A 21,666-nucleotide genomic window follows, 5' to 3' on the forward strand; every position below is an offset into this window, starting at 1 on the left:
GGTGGTTGAAACGTTTGAACTCTCAACTTAAAGAATCAACCAATCAAAATTTACTAAAGTCCCCAAAGTTGTTAAGTCAACGAATAAGATAACGTTATTTTAAAACTTTGGGGACTAGTTTAATAAACAGCCCATTGTCCCCTCTCTCTCTGATCAAATCAGTCATGTATCAGTCATGAATAGACAAACATTTTGTAATTTAACTAAAATTAGATATGGATTATTATACTATTGTTTGTTTTAGAGAATATTCATCTCTTCTTGGTGAATAAAATTCTTTCTAAGAGAATAGTATCTTTTCAACTTGCAGGAAAGAAAGTGCATTTAGTGTCGTGGTGTCAGGGAGGGTGGGGACATTGGATACTGGTACCCAAAGTTTTATTTACATCGTATTCGTTGGTTTAAAAAACTTTGGGTACTTTTATCGAATTTTGTTTTGTTTCAATCTAATAGTTTCCAAACTTTTCAACCAATAAATTTAATCTACACTAGGGGTAATTTAGTTCACATCATTCTGGATTTAAATCAATTTATCGTCCATTGACTTATCCTTCAAAAATCCAGGTTACATGTAAATTAACGTTAAATTAATCTATACCTAAATTTTGTTGATAAAATTCTGCCTTTTGAAGTAATCATTTGTTGGAAGAAAGGTGTTGTATGTATATCCTTTTAATTGTTATTTATTGTCTAATCCCGTCATTGTAATTATCATAGCGTTATCCTCTTAGACATTTTTTTTCATTTTTGAAAATTTGAGTATCCCACCCCCCCCCTTCCAACAGAGAACAACTATTTAGGTTACGTTAGGTTATAGGTTAATTAGCCGAGCGCTGCGGCTAGGCAGGCAAGGGTGCCGAGCGCTGCGGCTAGGCAGGCAATAGGGCCGAGCGCTGCGTCCAGAGTTCATAGTTCTGTGGGGGGGGGGGGGGGGGGGACTCAAATTTTCAAATTGAAAAACATTTTTCTAAGAGGATATTACCATTATCATAACAAATACTTCGTCACCTCTCGGGGCTTTTACCATCTTCTTAATACAAATCTAGTACTTGGCTAAGCGTTCAGCCAAAAATATATCAACCATACATAACATTTTTATGTAGGTATGCTTTACACAATGTGAATTATATTATTTCAGAATAAGAATGGAAAAGGTATTTATATTAAATCTATTTAATTGGAATTATTCAGTTGATAAAAAATCTACCTTTTAATTAATTGAAAATTTAAATTTATTTAACTGTCTTTTTCTCTTATTTACTAGCAATCTATCCATCCATTCATCCATACATCTTTACATTATATCTATCTATTAATAAAGGAGCTGTATATTCTTGATACTGATACAGGAGTGGATGATGCTATGGCAATACTATCTATCTATATAGTATATATCTATCTATATAGTATATATCTATAAAGGAGCTGTATATTCTTGATACTGATACAGGAGTGGATGATGCTATGGCAATACTATCTATCTATATAGTATATATCTATCTATATAGTATATATCTATAAAGGAACTGTATATTCTTGATACTGATACAGGAGTAGATGATGCTATGGCAATACTATCTATCTATATAGTATATATCTATCTATATAGTATATATCTATAAAGGAGCTGTATATTCTTGATACTGATACAGGAGTGGATGATGCTATGGCAATACTATCTATCTATATAGTATATATCTATCTATCTAACTATCTATCTATAAAGGAGCTGTATATTCTTGATACTGATACAGGAGTGGATGATGCTATGGCAATACTATCTATCTATATAGTATATATCTATCTATCTAACTATCTATATATAAAGGAACTGTATATTCTTGATACTGATACAGGAGTGGATGATGCTATGGCAATACTATCTATCTATATAGTATATATCTATCTATCTATCTAACTATATATCTATAAAGGAGCTGTATATTCTTGATACTGATACAGGAGTGGATGATGCTATGGCAATACTAATGGTATGTATTTTATAGTAGCTTCGCTTCTCTACAACGTAGTTATTCCAAACTTTCCAACGATCAACCTCTCTGTTACTACTTATTCCTTATGAATGGTGTCTACATTTACTGAATATGTCACACACAGTTTGAATAGTATATTTCAGCTTATAGTTAATTTTTTTTAACTTGAATATAATAAACTTGTGGAGATGCGATCCTCAATTTTCAAATTCTTTGAACGTACATATGAGACTTTTACAGAAATGCTTCGCATCCACAACTATCTATCTATGCTTGATATAAAATCAACACTATATAGATCATATTATGAACCTTTGATTGACACGTGCCCTGCAATTAACTAGTAACACTCAGGGGCAAGACACAATTACTTTAGCTAGGCCCAAGGCATTATTTGTATCAATTTATGCATTCATAGGCCTGTTTCTACCTATATGACACCATATATGGGTAACGAAAGCCTATTCATGGTAATCTATATGTGATTTGCTAATAGTATATGTTTATTAAAGATATTATGTTTATAGTTAATGTAATCATATAAACAACCAGTACATATATGTATGCCTACAACTATGCCTGATTTACGTCACATATTAACACACAGATATTTAATTGCACAGACAAACACTAAAATCCTGGTCCAGAGCTAATGTTATAGCATGTACCTCTTGAATTTATTCAGTTATTTACTAACTCTCCTACCATCAACTTCTCTTTCTGGCTTTAAAAAGGTAATGACTTAGTTGTTTGGCATGCATTGTAGTTTAAATTTAGGCCCCTTAGTACTTAGCATGAATTGAGCTCAGGCCTTATGTTAGAACTCTAACACTTAGCACAATTCACTGCTTGGGACTTAGGGCACATTTCTGTCCTACTCTACTTACAATTTTAACACTTATCCTGTAAATATTTTCATACTTAACTTATGCACTTGTGATATAAATACACTTTATAAAAACATTTTCCTTCCTTAATACTTAATATACTTATATGATTCTGATCGAATATCCAAACCAACCATTTATTCTTAGGTTAAAGCAACATAATACTTCGCGTGGGTCTTTTGTTGAGCTTCCACCAGCTCAACCAAATTCGTATTATACTTGTGGGAATAGAAGGTCAAGCATTCTAAATAAGCGAACCGACGATGAGAATGTCTATGTGTATTGCATTAAAATTAGGTTTTAGTAGTACTCATAGAAGAGCGGTCTCCATACCTAAATATGGACAAACGCCCCATTCGCACCCACAATGGTGCAACTTACCGGTTGTATCTTAGAAAAATTTTACTTCATAAATTTTTTTTTCTTTTTTTTCCCTTACCGTACCCGAACCGCCTAAGGCAGGTATTTTTACCAAAATCGAATAATTGTAGCTATGGCAAAATCGGATTTACCAAAACCTGTGATACTATTTGAGAGCAAGGTTAGGACTATGAGGCGTTTGAAGAGATAGGGACTGAAAGGCACGACACAAATGCAATTGAGAGCCTCGTGTACGAGCAGTTGCACTAGCCGACACTCTAGAGGCCCTAGAGAATGCTAGCATATTTGTGGCCATTGGTCGCCGCCCTATAAGGACACTCGCACTGGTTGACACTCTAGAGGCCCTAGAGAATACCAGCACACCGGCACCTCCATGTCCGCCTCTCTTTAGTAAAACACTTGGGTTGGGATAATCTATGATTGAGCTATGTGCAAAATTTTGATTTCTGGACTTAGTCAGAATTTTGAAATTTAGGAGTTGTGCTAGGTGGCGGAGTATATATATAAATCTTCGGACTTAGTATGATTTTTACTTATTCGAAAATTCTCTAAGTGTTAAAATACTTGAATCTTTGATACTTAAACCAGAACTTATTAAGAATCAAGCATGGAGTAACTTTTCATTTATAAGCTATCAAAATACTATTTGTAAAGGACCATTTTGAACTGCCTTATTAAATGAAAACTTAGGAGCAAATCCTATAGAACACGGGAAACGCTGTTAGTTGGGATACATATTGTCTTTGGAGCCATGTTTCTGAAACAATATGCCGAAAGCAGTTAGTACTCTTGAGTCGTAGTAAAGGGCCAAAAGATTATTACAAACTTGTAGCATTTATACACAAGTTAAACTGTACTAATACTTTGGTGCCGTTAGAACCGATTTTCTGAGATTTGCACTTACTTATACATGCCTAGGACTTATATTCTTAATGCAATTCTGATTTATACGCGGATGTATCAAAATAAAACTATTGCCTCTAAAATTTTGAGTTAAACAAAATATTTCAAAGTTTCAAAGATATTCTCAACATCGATCGGTTGGAATGATATAAGTGTAGACAAATTACTATATGCAATCAGAGAAATAATTCCTGAGACTCTGAGCAAAATATTCCACTTTTTGGACTTAGCACCGTATCTATTTCTTTTGTTACAGAGAGAATCTCGAATTTCTGGACTTATAGTAAATTTTTATGAAATTGTGAACTTGGTTGGAAATTTACCAAAATTTCGGACTTGTAATAATTACGAATTTTCCAACTAGATTAACAAATTTCATTTTCCACACTTAAAAGAAAATTTTGTCTTAGAGTATTTTTGTCTTAGCCAAAATATTCCAATTATGGACTTAGAGAGATTCTACTTCTTTTGGTGAAGGATAATTCTAACACTCTAATACTTTATAATTTTAAAATCCTTAACTTAGCGAGATTTGCATTTAGTCAAAATATTCCAATAGTGGACTTAGAATGATTCTACTTCTTTTGACTTATAGGCAATCTCTAAAGTAGCTTTGTGAATGAACTGTTAGGAAATTTCATCTCGGACAAAATATTCCACGTCTGGACTTAGAGTAATTCTATTTCTTTTGTCTCAAGAAAATTCCACTATTTTTGTACTTAGCATGATTTCATTGAAAGATTTTTGGACTTAGTCAAAATTCACTAATTTTGTACTTGGTATAATTTCAAAAAAAAAATTTTTTTGACTTAGTCAAAATTTGCTAACTTTTTGTACTTAAGATAATTTTTGATTTTTTTCCTAGGCCAAAATTTATTGGTTTTGTACTTAGAATATTTTCATTAGAAACTTTTTGGACTTAGTCAAAATTTTCCAACTTTGGACTTAGAGTGATTCTATTTTATTTTGACTTAGAAAGTTTTTAATTCAATCTTAACTTAGAAAATCTTTTGTTTGTATGTTCCTTACAAACACATACATAGATACAATAAACAGTTCACTCAACAATAAGTAGGACATGAAAACTAAATTTTTACTTGCTTTGCTAATGCTAAAATTTCTATTTCATGTGCCGCCAGAATTCAACAGACAACTTGAGAAGAGTTATAAACCATCAATCATTAGTGATAGTGAATATTAGTGATTTAAAAGTATAGTCAACAACCTAAGCCCTATATGTAATTTAAAAGCACACTTATAAGAGACAAAGTTCTAGTAACCAAACGCAGCAAAAGGTTGCAGCAGCCTATCTTGGGAGTCTTGGGACGTCTCTAAAAGAAGTAGCAAGTAATATTGGAAGTACTCTACTGTCTTTATAAAACATCCGGATTAAAACAAAGAAAGAATATTTTCTTTTATACCATTGAGAAAATTTAATTTTACTTAGGATTATTAGTATAAAATCTATAACCAAGTAAAATAAAGTGTGTACATATAGTTCATAGTCTTTATAATCTAAAATTGTTACCTTTTTAGAAAAAAAGTGCACTAATTCAGCTAATTTGATTTTCAATAATATTTGACCAAGCAATAACACCAACCTTGTAGTCTACTTTAAAGAGTTTGATTGACAACTTCCAGCGTATAGATTGATCACCTTGCGTAGGATATCACACTTCAGTAAGACACATAGAATATTGTGTTCTCACTAATTAAGTAGAGCACATCCGGTCTATAATAACCTTGAAAACAGACTGATTATATTCATATATATAGGATAATCTAAATTGAGTCTCAATAATATAGTTATAAGGATTGAAATCACAAGTGAAGCCCCGTAATAATTCGCGAATAATACTTAGTAGGATTGGTAGGCATACCCTAATACAACTATAAGTATTGGGTGCGAGATCTTTGATATTCAGGCAAAACAGTTGCAATACTATTAGAATATAGACGATCCTTTGGGAGTGAACCTTAGTAAGTTATATTCATAAAGCCTTACAGGAATAAGCAGATTGTAAGCTACATATCCTTAGAGTGAAGTAAGAATTCAACAAGGATTATAAATTGCTGTTTTTCTCAACAATAACATTTGCTAGGAAAAGTCGACGCCTAAGCAAATAACAGTTAATTTGTGATAGTATATTAGCATACCCAAATTAACTTCGCTGCAAACTTTAACATTCTATCTGACCTTATAGCTAATTTGTATAGCTAACTAACCCACATTAGCTTTGTAAGCAAATATAGAATAAATCTAAGTAAAAGTGTTTCTACAGTTGAGTTTAATTAAGGATAAGAGTGCATTAGCGCACACTCCAGAATAAGATTCCAAGCTCACACGCAAGCATTCACGACGTAGAAACAACTGTAGGTGAAGTAGACAATACATACTCATCTATATTTAACAATTTTAAAAGAAAAATTTGTTATTGTAAACAATTCCTGATTGTTTTAACGTTAAGCGCACTAGTCGTTTTCTTCTTGTACCTCTGCTATTTAAATCCTAAAATAGTACAACATCTCATAAGCTTCTTTAAAGAACTCATTGAAAGTTTAAAAGCTTTAAGCTAGCTGTAATGCCATTATTTAATAAAAGTAAGAAAGATGACAACGCTGAAAAGGCGAACACTCCACGTCGAGGACGCTCGACGACGCCTGGAAGAAGAACTCCGTCAGCTGATGCAGCTTCTGCAGGAGATGATACACGAAGAGAGGAACCAATGCCCAACCAGGAGGAACCAGAACAGAATGGTGAGAGAACCCAGACGCCAGAACCAGACAGGGAATCTGTAAGATCCATACCTATGCGAGAGGACTCACCAGACGCACTGATCAGAGATCGATATGTTAGAGCAACACTAGCAGATCCTCTGGGAAATTTCCTGTTCCCACAATTCCTGGATACAATAAGACTTTGTAACCCCAACCTACGTGTGGATTCAGAAATGATGAGGAACTTCTGTACCAACTACACACAGAGTATGAGGGAATACAAAGAGGAACAAAGACGTGAAGTTGAGTTAGAAGCCCAGCGTATTGTACAAGTGGAGAATGACAAACGCACTCAACGACACTTCAGTAACTTCACCAACCAAACTGGAATTAAACCACCAAGCAGCTATGCAAGTAAGAGCACCCTAAGCAACGATCAAAAGCTTAAGTTAGCCAATGGAACCTTCCCTCTCAAGCATTGCTTCAAAGGAGATGGTAAACCACCCTACATTACTGATTACCTATCAGAGATGAACACTGCTCAGGAGTTATGTAACCTCTCAAGATCTGAATTTGAAACCTTTATGCTTAGAACCACAACTGGCGAAGCATATACTACTATCCAGCAGAGTTTCAATCTTGGACTATCCATTGAAAGTGTCTACAATAGCTTACTGCTACAGTATGATATACTCATCAGCCCACAGGAAGCTCAAGCTAAGCTGATAGCCTTTAAGGGAACAAAGGCCATGTCATTCCCTAAGCTTGTCAGTACAATTCAGAATCTTGCCAGCAGAGCCGCTGTTCATTATACAGACAAGAAGGAAAGACAGAATGTATTCAACATAACTGCAGTGGAGGCACTCAAACGTAGCTTACCAACAAATAGCCGCAATATAGCATCTGAAAACCATCACAATCTCACACATGATCTTGGAAGATCCCCTACATATCATGAGTTGACCGCTTCCATGTATCCTAGAACTGAAGACCTAGATCTGGACCTACAGCAGAATGGTGTATCAGCCAGTTACAATGGAGATTTATCGCTTCATAAAAAGACGAACAACACCAACTACTCACATGACAGGGATACAAGAATGAACAGAGACAAACAACCAGCTAAAGTTGCCGCTACGACAAGCTATTATAAAAGGCCAACAGTTAGAGAAGTTACTGCTAAACCAGCCTATCCTAAAACCTACAACAGAGAAAACAGGGATAATAGAGATAGGCAACCACAAAAGAACACCAAACAAGATTATCATATCTCCTATGGTACATCCAATAAGCGCTACTGCGGTGCATGTGGTCAAAACTCCCACAAAATATCCGATGGATGCAGACTACTGTGTGATGACCAAGGACGACAATATCAAACAGCACTAACATCCGGATACTGCCCAAGCTGTCACAAGAAGTATGGCAAAGACCTATACCACGCGCAACACCTATGCCCTGGACGACCAGCAATGATGGAACTGTACCATAGTGGTAAAGTAAGACCTGGTGGTGTGTTTAGACAGGCATATGAAGAATGGGTTGAGGCCAAAGCCAATGGACAATCCAAGGAGCGTGGCAGAACAGGTAGAGTTAACGCTATCACCGTTCGAATGGATCCAAACGACCCCAAGATTTTAGCGGTCGATAGTTCTGCAGCTATCATGGATGAAAATAGGAAAATGTACCTGAACTGTTCTGGATGTATGTCAAATGGAAACTACGATGTATACATGACAGCTTTGTTTGACTCAGCAGCAGACAGAAATATCATGTCAACCAGCTATTTTGGTATGTTATTTGGAGTACAACAAAGTGAGGTTAAGAACCATCTGGAAAAGAGTGACATGGTTCTTGTCAGCTATTCTGGACACAAAATCCCAGTAGCTGGAGAGATAACTCTCATGATTCGTCTCACACAATTCTCAGGCATCTATAGACCAGTACCATTTATGATTGTACCTGAGGAACACAAGAATGTCACACCTATGATCATTGGAATGAACGGCATTAGAGATCTCCAATTAGGGTTGACTTTCGTTGCGGATAACCACCCGCCGGCACCATATCTATACTCTATGTTCCATCCTGGGAGAGTACTAGATAGCCTGTTCTGTTCTGATTATGAGTTACAACTCTGCACAGGGACAATAGACAAAATTGACCCTAATGAAACTCAGACTATAGAAATGAACATCAACCATTTCTTCAACTTAGCTCCTGGAACAAAAGTCATTCTCAGCGATGACCACATTGCCAATGATAGAAATGGAGGAATTAAAATTCAACCTGGACAAACGCAACTGACTGTCAACAACCGAGGACAACTTAGTGGAAGAGCAATGATAACAAATGTCACTGAACATGCAATCACTAACACTGTTATCACCGGATACTTGGAACCAAGCAACCAATTTGTAGTCAAGGAGATCACCACAGACTTTGATTTTACGCAATCATTCCTACACAATGTATCTGTGACAACTGAGCTAGATGAGATGGTACAAGCCCTGGAGCGACACGCAGAAAAAGATACGGCTCCAGCCATCAATCAGATCTCACTAGACACCAGAAACCATTCAGTTCAACTCTTATAGCTACCAAAATACAGCGCCATCAATCTGGTAGAACGATCTTTTCCTTTAGCTGATGGATATATACCGAATCCTACAGCTATAAACAATGACACTCCAGTACCAGGAGTAGCCTTATCTGACTACCGTTCTAATATTGATGAAATTCTAACTACACCAGATCCTGAAAAGAATAAACTCTTTGAGAATAGTGATGACGTTATTGAACTTGGCTTAAAACATATAGCTGAATCTGATAACCTCATGGACTATGTAACAGAACCTACTGGCTACAGTGTGCCTAAGGATCAGTTTGTTAAACCAGAGGATCTTGTGGTGCTGTCAGACTATCCACCAGAGGTAAGACATTATATAGAAGACATATTCCTAAAATCTTACCCTGATATCATATCTACACATTCTACTGATAGAGGTAACATGAGTAAATATCTAGGCAATTATACAATTAGACTAAAACCTGGTCAAACTTTACCCCAGCATAAGAAATTATATTATTTATCACCCGTAGAGAAAATGCAAATGCAATCTATCTTAGAGTTTTTGCTAAAGAACGGCACCATTGAAAGAGCTAATTTGGATGGGGATTCCTATAACAACTATGCAAGCCCAGCATATCTGATTCCAAAGTCGGATCAGGGGAGCTGTCCTCGTTTAATTGTAAATTTTCAACAATTGAATCCATGTCTGCAATCTGAACCTGCACTGCTACCCACAGCAGAAAATTTGATTCAATCTCTAAGGGACAAATTTGTGCATAGTAGTAGTGACATGGCTAACGCCTTTCATAGTATAACGCTAGAACCTTCTTGCAGAGACCTAACATTGTTTGCAACCCCCTTAGGAGCTTTTAGACATGCATCCTTACCAACCGGCATTAAGACTTCACCTGAAAGTCTATCACGCTTTATGGAAAAGATATTACACTGGGAATTGGTTTATGATGATAGTGGTAATGTTGTAATGGAAGGTGATTTAGCCAAGATGGTATACTCACCTATCCCAGAAGTCCAACACATTTACGATGATTTCATTGTCTCAACTGAACTAGCTAAAACTAGATCAGAATCATTGAATATACATTTTAAGATTTTGAAGAAAGTTATGGGGAGAATACACACGCATAAAGGAAAGATTAGTTTAAAGAAATCACAACTTTTTAAAAGTAGGGTAAATTTCTTTGGGTTCTTCATTTCACATAATTATTGCTGTGTAGATCAAAGGCGAGTACAAAAACTTCTAAATATTCCCATGCCTACTGATATTACTATAATGAGATCTTTTATGGGAGTACTACAAAGTATGCATAAACATTTAAGATTTGATATTATGGCTCCTACACATATTCTAACTTCACTTACTTCTACTAGAATAGGTAAAACTTTTGTCCCAACTCCAGAACAAAGACAAGCATTCGAAGACATTAAGAAAGCTTTAGCTTCAGGACCAATTTTTAGCAAATTAGTTAACTTATCTGCACCTAAGATTATCTTATCAGACGCAGCCGGCACCTCAACTGGCTCATATTCGGCAGTCTTAGCGCAAATAGTGACACCAGAATTACAGGCTAAAACCCTACCCCCTGGGCTAAATTTCGATGACCCTGTACACCATGTTATTTATGATAATAGGTTACCAATTTTACCCCTACCTTTGCAGAATGAAGGTGAAAACATTAAGGATTATGCGAAGCGTATGTCTGAAGATGGACCACCTGAGTTTGAATATTTGGCTAGTAAAACTTTGGGCTATCCTGAAGACACTGTACACAATAGTCTCGGGATATCTTTACAATTGCTTCTAGAACTAAATAAAGTTCAAACACCTTTGACCACTATCCTGCAAAGAGCATCAAAAATTATACGTTCTACGATGTTGAGACAAAAGTATATTCAATTTGTATTTAATAATGATAGGGATAAATTCTTAGAATTTATTCGCAAACTAGAGCATGGATATGTATATCTAGATCCGCAACAACTCATATTTGAAGCTCTTAGTGTAGCTATGTACCGTCCTGTGATAGTTATCACAAATATAGAGGGTGTCAAACCTGTCACTCAACACTGTTCAGACAAAACAAAACCCCCTTTTGTATTTTTACTATATGGACACAAAGAGCAACACATAGTAAGACCCGCAATGGTTTCATCAACCAATAGCTTTAATTTAAAATCTTTAGCGTCTATGTTTGAAATTATCGCATACACCTCAAAGAAAATTACCGTTGCTGAGTCAAGATTACATATCATAGACATTGAAATCCTAGGAATTATTTATGCAGCAAACTCGTTTAGAACTCTGATAGGTCCAAGCTGTGAATGTACTTTGTTAACAGACGCAAAGTGTGCTTATTATCTCTTTAATCCTAAAGCATTAACAGCCGTTAATAAATTGAAGAGATGGAATACCACTCTGTTGACTCTAATACCGAAGCTAACAATGTCTTTCTTAAGAGGAGAAGACAATTTGGCAGATTTCTTAACAAGAGCATATAAGGCTACTTTACCAAGCATTAAAAAGGTAGCCCTACCTAAGTTTGTTAAATCTGGGTTTGAAGATAACTTACCCCAATATAAAGTTTGGACTATTGAGGAATGGACACAGTTCATTATGGATAACCCCGACTATTTGGGTTATGATGAACAACCCCCACAGCCAAAGCAACAAAAACCCAAAATCACCATAAATTCACTTGCCGCAGAACATAGAGTTATAGGCAAAGTACTAAGACCTTTGGAAATCCTAAAAGAAAGGATTAGCATAGAAAATATAATTGCAAACCAAAAAGAGGAATACTCTGATATTTACACACGTTGTCTAACCTCTAAATCAAACACCTACACTTATAAAAGACAATTTTTATATGCGGAGATATTAATCTAAACATTTTTGAGACCTACTCTACAAGTAATGCTAGTAGGTTTGTTGATATAATGACAACTTTTGGGTTTTTAAATACACAACTTAGAGCCACTCGCGTAACTACGCATTCCTTTTCCCTCATTGATGTATTCTTTATGAAAAATTACATACCCAACCATGAAAAATCTTTAACTATAATTTCCGACATCTCTGATCATTTTATTTTGTGTAATATTTTCAAAACAAAAATTCCTAAACAAAAATCAAATGATAGCTTTGAAAAACGTGCCTTATTTGAAGAAAATCTTCGCTCCCTATCAGAAGCATTAAATAGACAAAACTGGGACGAAATTATCCATGCTACCGATGTAAATTTAGCTTATAACAAATTCTATGATGTCTTCAGGGGTCTTTATGATGTATATTGTCCAAAAAAAACCATTCAACCCAAAAAAAAGACCACCCACCATCAAAATCATGTAAATGACCATCTTCTAAAATGTAGAAACTTTAAACATCACCTATACAATAAACAACACAAAGACAAATCTGAAGACAACATTCTTGCATATAAACGTTATAGAAACGAATTAAGACGTTGTTTTACTAGGGCCAAACAAAACTATTTCCAAAATGCAATAATTAAGGCTGGGAAAGATGGGAGGAAAATCTGGTCAGTTTTAAAAGAAGCTTTAAATATAAATAAAAATAAAATTGATACTGAACATCTGCTGATCAATAATGTTAAAATTACAGATCCAATAGAAATTGCCAATCAATTTAACCTTTATTTTACAACTCTAGGAACCAGTTTATTAGATCAAATTCCTATTACTTACCGCAATTATTATGATTTTCTACCAAATAGAATTGATGACACAATTTTCATCCCCCCTTTAGATGAACTTACAACTTTTAATGCAATAACCAGTTGTTTCCCAAAAACATCATGTGATGCAAATGACATTTCAATGAAAACCATAATAAATTGTGCGGCACCCCTTTCAGTTCCCCTAAATGCAATTTATAACCTAGCTATTTCCAGTGGTACCTTCCCTGAAGGTATGAAAATATCCAAATGTATAACCCTATTTAAGGCGGGAGATCCCTCCACCCCTGATAATTATAGATGTCTTAGCCTTGTAAATAATTTCTCCAAACCCCTTGAAAAAATCATTTACAATAACATCCTAGAATTCTTAGAAGAAAATCATTTTTTTAGTGATAGGCAATTTGGATTCAGAAAGTCGATCAGTACTGTACACAATCTCCTTAACTTGAGCAACTTAATTGCAAACACTCAAGCAGAAGGAAAAATTTGTGGTGCAGTACTGATCGACATTCAAAAGTGCTTTGACACTATTGATCATCAAATATTATTCAGTAAACTTTACCATTATGGCATTAGAGGTCAAACATTAAATCTAATTAAATCTTATTTTTCTAATAGAAAACAATTTGTTTACTTTAAGGGGAAATGCAGTTCCCTTCGTGAGATCTTACTGGGCATTTTACAAGGCTCAGTTTTAGGCCCATTATTTTTTTTAATCTTTATCAATGATATCGAAAATGCCATTGCCAATGCAATTTTTAATTTATTTGCAGATGATTCCTTAACCCTTTTAATTAAAGACAACCTGAATGACTTAATAAATGCACTAAATGACACTTTACCACATATTGTACAGTGGTATGCGTCCAATCGTCTGATCATCAATGCAAAAAAGACGAAAGTAATCATTTTTACCACCCCACGTCAGAATTTTTCTCAAGAAGAAATTAATTTAAAAATTGATTTTCCTGTCTATATTAATACAAATTCCTTTGGTGAAAATAACCAAAGCAAAATCAATAAACTTTCGCTTGTTTGCAATGCTAATCAGAACAAGGACGATCAGAGTGCCAAACATCTAGGAATTACACTAGATGAAAAAATGAATTATAAGAAACATTTTGACAACCTACACCTTAGATTGCAAAAAGCCGTATTCTCGTTAAAAATCATGAAAGATTTACTAAATAAACGCCATCTAAAGATTTTATATTCATCATACTGCAAGAGTATAATTGAGTATGGCATAATGTTATTTACGGGAGTAAACCAAGAAACACTAAAACCAATTAAAATCCTTCAAAAATCATGCATTAGAATAATTGCAAAAACTAAAAATAACAGAGAACCTACATCCCCTCTTTTTAAACAATATGGAATACTTCCCGTAAATGAACTTATGACATACAATGTGTGTAAATTTATGCACTCATTTAAATATAACCAAGCCCCAAAAGTTTTTAATGATTGTTGGCATTTCACAAATAATGTTCATAATTACCCAACAAGAAACAATGAAGACTTTGCTACTAGAACTAATATTAACACTTATATTATGAATACTCCATTATATAAATTTCCTCGTATATTTAATAATTTGCCAGCAAATATAAAGAATATTGAGAACAAGAAATTATTCTCCAAAAAACTATTTACCCACCTCATTAATAACATAAACTAATAAACTTATTTTTCAGGAAAATAAGGGATAAGAAGAACTATGGAACAAATGCTGCATGAAGTCAATTTTGTAGTCCTCTCTTTTTTTTGTAGCATTTCTTTAGAAATCCAATTAATTGTAACCCCATCTAATCTTAGTTAATTCTACTTTCGCTCGTAATATTTACTTCTAAGTTTACTTATTATTATTTTACTATCTTATGCATTATTTAGCATATATTTTTTTTGATTTTTTATTAATCATACTAAGTCAACGTCTATACATAATTATGTATCATATCTGATTAAACCAACATTATTTCTATCCACTTTTTGTACTCAACGTACAATATACTTTAATAAAAGTACACATGAATAAATATGTCCCACCACTAAAAAATGGTAAACTAAATTACATTTTTTTCATCTTACTCTTAAAAGGACTGTCTCAAAACATCTAACTATTTATATCTTTTTATATCTGTCCCCCCCTGGGGGCAGCCAAATTCTACTATTTTAGATACCTGACCAATTGGAGAATTTGGAAGTCACAGGGACACGGCACTTGGCACACCCACCACACCGCAACACAGCACCCCCCTGAAGTCGCTGACGGCACGGGTTCACACTGGCACGCAGCAGTGAATGGCCTGACAACGTCGAAGTACACACACCTCCACACACACATACCCAGCTGCAACCGCAGCACCTTTGTTGGACAGCTAGCCCCCACCTGGAACCCCAGAAGGGTACTGCCGTAAAAGCAGACCTCTAAGAGCCGACCTGTTTTCGGCTAAGGTGAACCTTTAAAGTGGACACAGCAACCTGTTCAACGCAGCAGCAAGCCTAACCTACAATTGTCTATATATTATATGCAAATATCATAATAATAAATTATTTTAAATATTGCAAACACTTTGTACCAGCATCAACAAAGTGCAAGCGCCCCTAACTTAGAATATTGTGATTAATAAGGCTAAGTTTATTTTAAAATTATTACTATTAAATATGTACACTATTTCTAATATAAGTAGGGCCATATTTTGTTAACGTGATGCTAATGGTCATTTAGGCCTGTAATGCTGCAGTGCAATAAAACGAGGCGAGCAGTTATTGCACAGGAAATAAATTACAATTACAATTACAAACTACGAACTTAAGGACACGATTCTGTTTACAAAAATAAAAGGAGATTTAAAGGTTTATCTCCCAACCAAACTATTACCAGTATTAGTATGCTATACTCATCTTTTGTTAGTACATAGTGGAGAAATTAAAATGCTTTTGAATATGCAAAACTTCTTCCACCCTAACCTTAAGAAATATGTTAGAAATTACACTAGATCTTGTTTAAATTGTCAACTTCAAAATTCATCTACAAAACTAGAACAAGTAGGAACTTATAGTACAATTTCAAGACCTTTTGAATGTGTAAGTATTGACTATATACAATCCTTGCCCCCATATCGTAGTTATAATCATATCCTCACTATAGTCTGCCAACTAACAGGAATGATTCTTGCATATCCCATGAAATCACTCACATCCCGTGAATTTATAAACAAATTCATGTTTTATTTCTATCCTAATTTCTCCCCCAGACAAATATTGTGCGACAATGCAAAATCATTTTTAGATAAGCAAAATTTAATATTCTTTGCTTCTATTGGCATCCGAGTTTTGTATTCTACTGCGTACTTTTCACCCTCTAAAGGATTGGTAGAAGCTAGCAACAAAGTAATAAAATGGCCAATCATTAAAATTTTGGCGCAAGACTCAAAAACCTCATGGGTATATCTACTACCGTTAATAGTCCGACAATATAATTGCACTAAAATACCAAAAACTGGATTTTCACCCATGGAATTATTATTCGGGACACGTAGCTCCCTGTCTAAATTGTTCTTTGGAGCAATAAAACCGGATGAATATCACCCTGAAATAGCACGCACAGAAGCTTATGTGCAAGACCTCTCAGACGGTATACAAGAAAACTTGGACATTTCAGCAAAAGCTATTGAAAAGGGAAGGGAGGCAAGACTAAAGTATATTAACAAAACCCGCATACACAAACAATTTGATATAGGAGATCTTGTCTTGGTTAGAAATAACACTATTACACCTGGTGTTAACCCCAATCTTAGACCTATCTATCATATTTCACCCTATAGAGTTTTAGATGTAAGCCCTAACAGTTGCACGCTTGAAAGAATTTCTGACAAGAAGACTGAAATATTTAAATACTCTTTCAACGAAATCAAAAAGTTCAAGCCAATTGACGAACATTTTGACACCCTCCCAGAGGAAATAAGGGATATTATCACAAAGCCTTATAATAAACTCACAAATCAAGAGATAGCCACATTAGTTAAAAATGACACACTTCCGCTTATATTTCCGGTTAATTCAAAAGATCCACAACCAGGAATACGCGCACACTCACCCTTAGAAACACGAAAAGAAGCGTCACAAAATAAGAAACCATTAGATTCTGATTCGGACATAGAGGACTCAAGTGACGACGAGGACATGACACTCGATTCCGTATTTATTACCGGAGGTCGACGACTTAGGAAAATAAATGATAGACATGTCAGATTTCGGAATGGCACAAGTTCACAACCATAATTTACATTTCCATTTACCCTGTAAACTTGTGAACAATATGATAATATGTTATTTTAATCTGATAACTAAGTTATCATATTCATGTAAATTTTCCCACTCAAGGTTATATATTCAGTGGTAAAATATACATCTTTTCTCTTCAACGGGGAGACCAACTATATGCAATATACGTCGACTAAAGAGTCGATCCCTTCAAAAACACTTACATAAAACAAATTTTTGCATATAGAGAGTTTTGAATCTGTATAGGCAAACAGAGTCAAACAATTGATACAGATTGTACATAAATGCGAATATTACAAATGTTAAATACGCACCCTAAAATATACACAAAAACTATTTAAAACATTTAATACAAATTGTACAAAGTGTACAAACATAGCAGCACTAATAGGCAACCTATATATATTCGCCTTGAATTATGATGAGTTGATTAGTTATTAGAAACTATAACCACTCTACATACAAAAAAAATATGTCAAAAAACTTTAATTATAACTTCGGACAGGAAACGCCCACTCAGAATTTTAGTAGTAGTAAACAATAACGATAACTTAAATTTTACCCTGAAATTGAGTCAGTTTACTATAACATATCCACAAGTGAGGAAATCACCAACCTTGTGAAGTACTACAGTTATCACACAACACGTAAGTCTTAACAGAATAGTTTACAAAAGTTATAAAATGCAAACTAGATTCCGAAAGCCTATGCCTAGATCACAACGGGTTCTACATGAGACCTTCGCAAACCTAGTAGAATATTGTTATAACTTGCTTACGATGATTAAAGAAATGTTAGCGTTTAAAATTAGTTGTGGAATCAGCCAACCTAGTCGTATTGTACGATACTTGCACTGTCGTATACTTAGAAACACTTATAGAGACGCATATAACCGTTTGGTTATACGGTATAGACAGCAAGAGTATAGAAACCGACAGACTATAACAGACGAATTACGGGCAGTAGCACGCCAAATAGAGAATCTGAGAGACACAGTCCTTCTTATTTCTGGTCATTGTACTCTCCCCACTATCCACGAAGAGTAAACTAGATTACAACTGATTCTTATAATCTGAGTTCTAAACAAAGACGTACGGACGTATCCTAACGATATAAAAGTTTTGCATATGATAAAACCTCTTGTACATATGTGTATTGATGTAAAATATTTATATTCTCATATATCTCTATGTAATTATTGAAAACGATAGGAAATTAATCGCATAAATCATAGTAGAGATATCAAAAAGAACATAACAAGAAAGTTTGTTATTTATACAAGTTATCATAAACCAAGTGAATGTAAGCTAAACTAAGCACCTTGCAAAAATAAACTTTAATTATGTATCTAACTAAATTAAGGAACAGACAATAATACTTATAGAGTAGCTACGTAAACGGGAGTTGTACACAATAAATACTAAATCAGTAAATAACAGTGTATACGCTACTTAAAATTGCTATATTTATTTAAAACAAAAGTAAATAATCTTTAGAATGGTATAAAAATTTTGACAAATATTTTTCTTTGGTGAAAACTAAAATTTAAATCAATTTTGAAAACAGAACATAAATTTTTATTTTTACAGTATTGGGAAAACATTATGATAGTAAGAAGTTTTCTGACAATTTAACATCTTAGTTAATATAATTTGGACATAAGCTGTACATTGGCACATAATAAAACTTCGAGATTGCTAATACAATTAATCAAACGCTAAATGTTGAATTTGTTCATATAAAAAGCGCATAGCCTAACAACAAGCCAACGTGAGCACAAAAAAAAAATTTTTTTAGCTCTACTTGTTGGAATTCAGACTTAGTTTTAAATCCAAAGGGACATAAGAACATTTTACCTTGAGACTTTAAACTTTATGACTATTGTATCGAAATTTAAAAGGGAAAACCTTTTATTCTAAGCCTTACTAATTAAATAAAAACTTCCTTAATGAGATCATCCAATCAATGATATTACTTTAATTACTTGAGTTACAAACAGCCTTTACATGAGTTCTCTTAAAAATACTTGAATAAGCGTATGTAAATGATTTTGTCTAAACGTCAGTCTTTCGGTCTACTTAGATATTGTTTTACAAAAAAAATATATATATGCTATTTACAAGTCCTCTCTATATCACAGCACAATTAAAATTCACGATTAATGCACAGGGATGGATATAAATGAAATTTAGAGAAAAGGTACTGAGTTGCGAGTTCGATTAAATATCTATATATACATGACCCTTACAAGCTAACAAGAATGAATATACTGCGATATAAGGCTGCAACTACAGTTGTTAATATACTATTGAGAAAGAAAAAGGATTAGTTCATTTACGAAGACAGTAATTAAGAATTGAATGAAGTTTTAAAAAAAATTATGGGCATAAAGAAAATACAACCTTATAATCATTTCCTTACATACTAAATATCCTTACAGACTAAACATATATGTACATAATATAATGGTAGAAGTGTAAATTAATGTTTGGTTTTGTACAGTATAAAGAGTCATAATGTCTAATAACAAAAGTCTTTAATTCATAGTGATTACTATTTTGACTAGTTACATAAGAATAGAAAATCTGTAAATTTAGTCACATGTTGTCTAAAACTGGTCATTGTCTTAAAATTTGTATGTCATAGTTTCAACCAAGCTAACAGCGCCACTTCACGGCGTGCGTTTAGGGAACATGGGACCCCGACGTCGAGGGACTCCCTCGACGCCGGAATCCTCTGTCCTGTTGTTATCGGAGGAATGCGTAGCTGAGTTGAAGCTACTCTCCGCTGATGTTATCTCTTCCAAGATAGCAGGCGTTGGAGTACGCATGGAGCGGCGCAAACGTTCTAAACTGAGGACCCGCAGTGGAGTGGGATACTCGATTTCATCAGTCACCGCATTAAATCGAATCGGCGGAAGATCGGGGTCCTCGATATCGTCAACCAGTGGAACTAAACTGGCCGCATCCTAAAATTAAGAAAAGGGACGTTATTAGACAACCATATTAATAAAATGTTCACAAGAAAATTTATCAACGTTAATCCATATATGATTATGAGTCAATTTTACTAATACTTTATCTAGAATCTTGCTATTAACTATTAGGAAGAAATTACACCATAGTTAAAGTAAAGTTATTGTCTAAAAGCATAGCTAGCTGAGCTAAATAGCCTAGTCTAAGTTACGTAATTTTTGCAACGAAGAAATATTATAAGAGCTTATCAAACTTACCACAGACAAATCAGCTGCCGAAGGAGATTCAATGCGACTTAAGCACATAATAGAGCTCAAGGAAGAGCTGTCGCTGGATACCTCAGCTGTCCTCTCAGAGCTGACTCGATTACACCTCCCCATATTGGTGTAAAATTGTGCCAGGGGGATGGAGTTGGTTGCCTAAAATATAATAGATCTTATTAGTTTAATCGCAATACCAACAATGAGTCTAGGAAAATCAGGAAATGAGAATGCCTAAAATCCTGTAAAGCTATATGATTAGGTAGCAAGTCAACCCACTTTATACTAGAATTAAAATCTTAGATCGGTTCAAAAATGCTTATGCAACCATACATTTTAAGATTAATATTCTACCAATAAAAGAATTTTAGTTGCAAATACCTCTAGATACGTGTACAAATATACAGCCTCTTTCTGAAAATTAATAGAAAACTAAAGCATGGACACTTACATGTAAACGCTCTGTTTGATCCACAATCAACGGACGGAAGCCAGGACTTCCTGTCGAGGTTTCCAAGCCCACAGGCACACTTCTTCCAGTAATCCGATCCTCAGGGGCAGACAAACAGTGTACGGCAAACAGGCCAATTCTGGACCTCACTTCTGCTGGAGTCGATGGACTAGCAGAGGGAGCCTAAAACAAAAGGAAAACATTAAAGTCTTGATCTAACATTTAAACCCCAATGAGAAACGTACGGCACGAGCAAACTCTTAACTTTCCCAGAGGGAAATAATATTAGGTTGCTACTTAAGATTTTAGTAAATGTTAACTGGTATCTCAACTTAATTGCGGTAACCGAGCAGATTTCTCTGGCGACATAAAACGATGACAAACGGTGAGCGATATATATGGAAGAGCCGAAAGTCAACGTTGAGGAAGTGAGAATAGGACAGAACAACCATACACCAACATGATGCTTAATTATACAAACTGGGTGGCTAGAAAAAAATTTATACAAAACAAAAAAAA

The 21,666-nt window shown here is 34.5% G+C and overlaps 1 protein-coding gene across 1 annotated transcript in view; it reads left to right on the top strand.

Moving 5' to 3' along the window:
* Nucleotides 1–1,108: 1,108 nt before the first annotated feature.
* The window catches only part of LOC145323720 (nucleoside hydrolase-like), a 33,298-nt gene continuing 12,740 nt past the window's right edge, over nt 1,109–21,666 (top strand). Inside the window, exons 1-2 of the mRNA XM_080166201.1 lie at nt 1,109–1,154; nt 1,935–1,991. Coding sequence (XP_080022327.1) covers nt 1,146–1,154; nt 1,935–1,991 — 66 coding nt within the window. The 5' untranslated portion in view covers nt 1,109–1,145. The remainder of the gene's footprint in view (nt 1,155–1,934; nt 1,992–21,666) is intronic.

This window comes from Acartia tonsa, chromosome 7 (genome assembly GCF_053477335.1).
Source record: "Acartia tonsa isolate MP-2025a chromosome 7, ASM5347733v1, whole genome shotgun sequence".
Lineage (NCBI taxonomy): Eukaryota > Metazoa > Arthropoda > Copepoda > Calanoida > Acartiidae > Acartia > Acartia tonsa.